At 31.9% G+C, this 7,823-nt stretch overlaps 1 protein-coding gene across 2 annotated transcripts; it reads right to left on the bottom strand.

Annotated features, from left to right (window-relative positions):
- Positions 1 to 434: 434 nt before the first annotated feature.
- LOC149154418 (LOB domain-containing protein 24-like) lies at positions 435 to 7,823 on the bottom strand. 2 transcript variants are annotated; one of them, XM_089445043.1, is made up of 2 exons: positions 7,626 to 7,823; positions 435 to 982 (listed from the first exon to the last, which is right to left on the bottom strand). In XM_089445043.1, the coding sequence occupies exons 1-2, from the start codon at positions 7,803 to 7,805 to the stop codon at positions 668 to 670; spliced, it is 495 nt and encodes a 164-aa protein (XP_089301169.1). In that variant the 5' UTR covers positions 7,806 to 7,823; the 3' UTR covers positions 435 to 667. The 2 variants fall into 2 exon arrangements, with proteins under 2 accessions (XP_089301169.1, XP_089301170.1); XM_089445044.1 differs by lacking the exon at positions 7,626 to 7,823 and adding an exon at positions 1,155 to 1,358.

Genomic DNA, 7,823 nt, shown 5'->3' on the forward strand with positions numbered 1-7,823 from the left:
TCAGCTCATAAAAAACTTTACACTCGAAGAAATTAAATCCTCTCCGCTCATATTAAATCCATACTTAAAAATAAATCTAAACTGGTATATAAACATCACAATCACACTGAAAACCAGAAGAATCCCCATCGAAATACCCGATGGGAAACGAGTCCCCCCAATCCCTAACAGAAACACAATGCTGATGGGGCTTTGGTTTCCATGGTCCAATCTCGAGGAAGTAGGCAACAATTTTGAGACTACTGGGCAGCTTGATTACAAAACCTTGGCTCTGAGTTATTTCACCAGCCTAACCCTGCTTCCATTCCTCAAGAATAGAATGAGCTTACCTGCTACACCCGAATTTATAACCCAATCCACTTACTCACAAACAAATGTACTCAATTAAACTTAATTAATCTTCAATGCAACGCATTGCAAGCAAACGTATGCAGTTCAGCCAAATATTTTGTATAAATTTAAAATAATTGGAGAAATGTGCCAACAAACTTCCGGAACAGAAATCAGATCCAATAAACCTAAGCGGTCGAAACATAATCCATTTGCATTCTATAGCATTTATGCATACATCTAGGACTCACGGCCCCGACTCATGACGCCCGCAAGAGGGGAAAAGCTTAAACCTACAGCTTGTATCAATAATTAAGCAACACTGAATCGTTTTCCTTCATTTCCAGATTGGCTCCCATAGCTCCATAGGATCATGATCGTCTGAAAAGTGTGCGCTTTCACAGTGTAGCGGTGATCCATTATAATAATGTATACCACAACCTCCGTCAAGGAGGGTTAAGAGATTAGCATGTCGCATACTAATATCAGCCAGCTGTGTTTGTGTGGAAACCATTTGTGATTGCAGCTCTGCTATTTTATTCTGGAGATCATTGATTACGCCTACAGAGCCATGTACAGGATCTCGAACTCTTTCCTTTGCTTCGTACACCATGCTGTTTACTGCCTCACCTCTCTGTTCAGCCGGAAGACCCTGTAACACCGGAACGGATTATCACACCATAATCTCCATCACATATATAGTTCAAAGCTTGAAGATCAGTGTAATCAGATATGACCTACATATTACAAGTTCGATCAAACCTGTAAAAAATAATTATACTAAATTCGTCCATAACACAGTAAAGTAATCTAATCGAACAAACCTGTAGTAATTTGATGGCATGCCCATTACCGAACACTCTGTGTACCAACAAAAATTTCTCCGTGTTATCCTGTGGAAAATATGGCGCGAGCACACATTTCTGTGAACATTTCTTTCTCTGGATCTTACAAGCAGCGCAGGGAGATGTCGACCACTTCGAATTAGCAGACATGTCGTTCATCTGCAAAACAAAAATCCAGACGAAATATTTATTTGTTAGCAGCAAGTGTTTTAGTATTGTTTTGTGTGACAATATAATATATAATTAAGAATGCTTCCCCTGTTATTGCTTACCGTGTGCAGACAGTGTTTGTAAATCTATATGTGTAATTTGGATTTAGAAAAAGTCCCGCCCATAAATTCGGTAGGCACTATAGCTGTAATTTGGATTTAGAAAAAGTTCCGCCCATAAATTTCCTAATTTCTGCCCGTTTTTATCAAAATCTTACATAAATTTCCATTTTTTATCAAAATCTTACATAAATTTCCATAATGTTGTGGATAAATTTCAGCATAATTTTTCTACCAAATTTCAAAGCTGATTACTGTAAAGTGGTAAATCTATATCTGTAATTTGGATTTAGAAAAATTCCGCCCATAAATTCGGTAGGCACTATAGCTGTAATTTGGATTTAGAAAAAGTTCCGCCCATAAATTTCCTAATTTCTGCCCCCTTTTTATCAAAATCTTACATAAATTTCCATTTTTATCAAAATCTTACATAAATTTCCATAATGTTGTGGATAAATTTCAGCATAATTTTTCTACCAAATTTCAAAGCTGATTACTGTAAGGCGTTTGGAACATGAAAGATAAAATTTATAGGAGAAAAATGAAGAAATGATATGGAGCAAGGACGTGGTAATCAGAGAAATTTTTTTGACAGCGCTCATGTCCGATCAGATTCGGGTATCTTCCGGGAATCTACAATCGAACGTAATTAGAGGGGGAGTGAAGAGCAAAGTGGAAAATTAGAGTTGTACGACGTTGACGGAAAAATGACGAGACGCACGGTATTCCACGGCCACGACAATTGTCCGTACATATATTTTAGATTTGTCGTACGCAAACGTGATGGTCGTTGTACAGTCCCAACCGTGGCCGGCGTTGTGTTTAACTCATTAACGCAGACCATAGTTAAGATTAACTATAGTTGATTAATCTTTAAAGGCCAGCATCTTCACCGTGGAAAATGTGCTAATGTGATTTTTGTTTTGTATGATATCGTCAACGTAATTATTTTATATGGAGATGCCCTTAACTTGAGGTCAGAAATATCGTTGGGAACATGTTTGTTCCCTCTTTCATACTGATTGTAACTACTCACTTTCACTATTTTTGAGGATTTATATTATATTATTTTATTGTTGGTTAATATGTAGGGTTTATTTTTATAGTATTAAATATTTTTATAATTTTCATGTGAAAGGTTTTTAAATTTTTTTATTAGAATTATTTTTAGTATTGATTTATTATTAATAATTTATTTGTGTTAAAATTTGTTATTAATTAATTTTATATTTTCAAATAATTTGTTAGACAATATTTTATGTTATAGTAGGGTTTAAGTTTAATGACATTATTGTTCTCAAGTCTTTTATTTTAGCGGACTTAGGTGTACAAGGATGTTTTTCTATACTATAATTTAAAGGATATTGTAATAAGTTTTTCATGATAATTTTTTCTCAATGTATTTATTGTTATTAGTCATTCTTATAAATTATTTTGATAAACACTGACTCACTAAATCAAGAGGATATAACCATCTTTTATCAATATAAAGTAAAAAACATAACATGTATTCTAAGCAATTACACCATGTTTCTCACATAGACAATCATCTCTACTGCTCTATATTGCCTTATCAAAAACATTTATATTAATAATGGTGTCTCACATTCAAAAAAATCAATAATATACAAAAATTTTGTGTTTCACAATAAACAACTTTTTTTTTCATTTTTTTTATTATAACAACATTAACATATTTATTATCAAAAATCATTTTTTTAAAATGTAAAATAGCTTCTACTACCAAAACTTATGTTAATCACATTTTTATATCTTAACTATAATTAAAAATAATTTTTTTATAATATCATTTTTATATTATCATTTTTTATATAGTAATAAATAAAAATAATACTGAGGAAAAGAATTTATTTATATTTCATAGTTATCCAAAATTTAAACACAAAATAATTGTAAAAGCAGATAATGATCGCGCTCCCAACAACGTCCCCAATTCCACTTAAGCAGTGGAATATTGTTCTAATTGTTTGATTAGAGAGAAGGGCAGAGTCATGACCCTGTGGTTGGTGCTCTTTGAAGGTGTCCGATCTCCGTAAAAAAAATTTACGAGTGGCCCCGTGTGTAAAACAGTAGGAAGAAAACCAAAAAACATTTTTATTTGTTTGAATTTTAATTCATAAAATGCTGATTATGATAGTGTAGGCTTGATTTTCACCTTGTGTTCACATCGTACATTTTTTTATCATTCTCTCGCAATCGTGATGGGTATTTCGTTTAAAAAGGGACTTAGCAATTAAACTCTTGCTAAAATGTGATTTAAAAATATAAATATGTAGTAAAAGTGTAAAGGTATATTGAAGATTTGGGAAGATTATCTTGTCATTTACTCTAAATGCGAATATTGTTAATCGTTTTTATGAGTGCAACAAAATTGCTTCTTGATAAGAATACGTAGATGATAGATATTTAAAGCTATTTAGAGACATTAGAAAGGGGTATACAAATCTCTGAAGATGACTCATTTGTTAGATTTTAACAACTGATGAGAAGAATTAGGCTACTATTAGGATTGAAGAAGGCATTTTTGGTATTCATAAAGATTGTCATTGTCAGTTCCTTCGGTACAATCTAACGTCGGAGCAAGAGGAATGAGAATGAAAACAGAGGAGGTGGAATTGGAGAATGGGAATGAAACAAAGGAGGTGGAATTGGAGTAGATTGGCGCTCTTCCAGAGGTGGAAAGAGAGACACTCTTCCACGAAAAACAATCTAATTTCATTAATCATTCGAACTTCTAGGTTCTAAATTTTGTAAAAACAGTAACCATGATAATATAAAAGTCTTTTTAGAAGAAAAAAAAGAAATTTAAGCGAAATGGGTAGCACATCTCACCTATGGTGACTGTAATTACATAATTTTTTTTCGAATATGAGTTATCTTCGAAAGTAGACAATCTTGAATTCACCAACCAATTTCTAGGCCATACCTGTAAAATCCTAAGCACACTATCTGAGATCTCAGGCTTGGGCTTGCAAATAAAACTATGCTTCAAATCACCAATCTAATGCTTCAAAATTCAAATCACCGTCCAAGTCCCCATAATTTGTCATTTTGGGGTAAAAGAAACACTAATGGCATTGATTTTGGCAAAAGATTTGATAGATTACAGGCACATCCAATCCATCGAGATTGATTAAAAGAAAGCAAGAGACATTACTCCATGATTAATCTACAAGAATTATATATTTCCTTACACTCTAGCTAAAACTCCATCACATCTTTGTGTCATTTTAGTTGAAGCTCCATCACATCTTTGCTTCTTCACTGTTGTTAAATCTTTATGTTCAGGATAATATGTTTGCACTTGTGGTCTTTGATATGGTACGTACTACAACTGCTCCTAGTAATTAAATGTTGTTTTGGTTGTTTCAACAAAAAAATCCACACATACACAAAGATTATAGACATAGAGAATCCAACAACTTCACATATTAATTTTGAATGGAAAGGAGGATAATAAAAATCACACTGTCATGCACAAGCTTCTCCAAAACCCAAAATCTCTCGCACACCTCTTTCTCACTCTCTCTTCTTTTTTGGTATAATCATTCGAGTTACATAAGAAAACTATTTTTCATAGAGTTTTCCTACAAACCCAACAACTCAAATATGTTCCCTATATTTTGTAAAAAAAATCTCAAATTTAGCTAGATTATCCCTTTTACATAGAAACTAAGTGGTACTCATTCTAACTTCTTATCAACTCAGATCATAGCTAGGAATATATCAGAATTGAAAATGAAATTAAGGAAACTAACTTCCTTTAAGAAATGGAGTTTTGACCCTAAAAAAGTGAAAAGTGAATATTGACTAATCAATACTCCTACATCATATTTTTTTGAATTTTTTTTACTTATTTTAATTTCAATAATTTCAAGAAATAACTTTGATGTAATAAACTCTTTATATATATATATATATATATATAGAGAGAGAGAGAGAGAGAGAGAGAGAGAGAGAGAGAGTACTAATTCTTTAACTCATCTGCTATCTTTGTTTCCGTACATTACACTAAAACTTGAACATTTAAGTTGAGCAGTGAACTTACAAAGTTGGGATAGCTATAATACATAGTTGGGATAAGCTTGAATACTTGGACTACATACATTTGATCCTCCATTATTTGTTGGTTGGATTATGAGGATCAAACAATTACTCGCCACATTATCATCATATTCCATGCACAGTTCGAATAAGATGGAATACTTGGACTACATTCATTTGATCCTCCATTATTTGTTGGTTGGATTATGAGGATCAAACAATGACTCGCCACACTATCATCATATTCCATACAACATATTTACCAAGAATACAACATGGAGGTGGATAACTATCTAAGTTAGGGCTACAAGGTAGATATGGCCATGGGGCTTACACTATTTGTACTAGTGCATCATAGAGGAGGGCGACATCAAGCTACCATATTGAACAGGACCTACCTTTTTTTCTTTGTACACCGATGTGTGACTTGCCAGACCATGTTGTTATATACATACATATCTCATGTATACTAGAGTGTATTTGTTGGCTTATTTGTTTACTTCCACTTTTCCATTTCTGTCGATATGTCCAATAAATATCTCTACTTTTTGGTATATAGGAAATAAATACTGAACCATTTTCTGCTACATAGTGCCACTTATTCTAAAATATGTACTGATCCATTTTCCCAAATTTTAATTTCAAAATACCGTTGTCAATGCTCCCTGTATCATACTTTAAAGTAGTAATCAATGTCCATAACTATTTTATGTAGGTATCCAAGAAAAAAAATACTAAATAATATAGAAAATTCATTGAGGATTCAAAATTTAAAAGGGGAAATGCCTGTGACATTTGTATGAATTTCTTTAAATTAACTATTTGTTTTTAGCTGGAGATCACTTTGAAATCAATCCTTGAACCTTAAGAGTGGATTGTGAGGAACTCAAAGTCTAGTTGTGTGCTTTCGAGATGGGCCTTATACATAATCTTAGCCTCATGAGGTGGCATGTCCATCATATTTTTTCTATGTCATGCTTCTGCAAGGTCATCGAAATCTACTTCTTTTGGCCAATCTTCTATTTATTTGACCATGGGGTTCCACTTATTTTAGATCCACCCAATCAAAGCCTTTGAGAGGGTCATAATCCAATAAATTTGTAGATCAAAGTGTGATTTTGCATATATTAGATACATTCACCAATTTTATAAGATTTAACCTACTATTTTGGATATTGAATTGCCTTTTGCAGACAAAGCTTTGATTTCTAGCTTGCCATGATGCACTCAAACCCCATTTCTTCCAACTTGTCTATGAAAATGATTTGAAAGATGGGGATATTGATGAAGAATATTAGTAAATTTAAACTCATTATAAAGTCCTCAAACAATCTGATTAAAGGAGGGAGCATAGCCCCTCTCAAAGAGCCAAATATAAAAAGCTACACAAGAAACCTAAAATTTATAAAGTAAAACTTAAAAAATCTTATATCCAAAAAAATTCATAAAACTTAAAAAAATATAATGTTCATTAATATTATGTATTAATAAAATACTAAAATTATTTATTTAAAATAACAAATTTAATATATAATATAAAATATAATAAAACTATATCCCAAAACATATTATAAATAAATAGTGATAAGGTATATCACAAACATATTATAAATAGTGATAAGGTATATTGTTGAGGTATTTTTTTTTAAGTTATGGATTCTAAATGTGAGACAACAAACCATAAATAATGATAAGATATATTGTTGAGGTATTTGTTTTAAATTATGGATTCTAAATATGAGGCACCATACAATAAATAATGATAAAGTATTGAGGGTTTTTTTTTTTTAATTATGGATTCTAAACGTGACGCAACTTCGTCCCTAATCGATTAACGAAAAAAATAAAATCATAAAAGTTTTATATTATATAAATATAAACATATTAATCGTGATTAAATTTATATATATATAATTAAAAAATAAACTATTAAATACAACCCATTATTAATTTTATAATATAATCATGATTCCATTTCTCCATCACATATATAGTTCAAAGCTTGAAGATCAGTGTAATCAGATATGACCTACATATTACAAGTTCGATCAAACCTGTAAAAAATAATTATACTAAATTCGTCCATAACACAGTAAAGTAATCTAATCGAACAAACCTGTAGTAATTTGATGACATGCCCATTACCGAATACTCTGTGTACCAACAAGAACTTCTCCGTGTTATCCTGTGGAAAATATGGCGCGAGCACGCAGTTCTGTGAACATTTCTTTCTGTGGATCTTACAAGCAGCGCACGGACATGTCGACCACATCGGTGGCTTCGAATTAGTAGACATGTCGTTCACCTGCAAAAC

Source organism: Pinus tabuliformis, chromosome 9 (assembly GCF_031772625.1).
Source record: "Pinus tabuliformis cultivar Carrire ecotype Pingquan chromosome 9, CPIR1, whole genome shotgun sequence".
NCBI classification, from domain to species: Eukaryota; Viridiplantae; Streptophyta; class Pinopsida; order Pinales; family Pinaceae; genus Pinus; species Pinus tabuliformis.

Coding starts and splice junctions, on each gene's coding strand:
- LOC149154418 (XM_089445043.1), bottom strand. CDS start 7,805: ATGTCTACTAATTCGAAGCCACCGATGTGGTCGACATGTCCGTGCGCT. Junction 983..7,625: donor ATGTCATCAAATTACTACAG/GTTTGTTCGATT, acceptor CCGGTGTTACAG/GGTCTTCCGGCTGAACAGAG.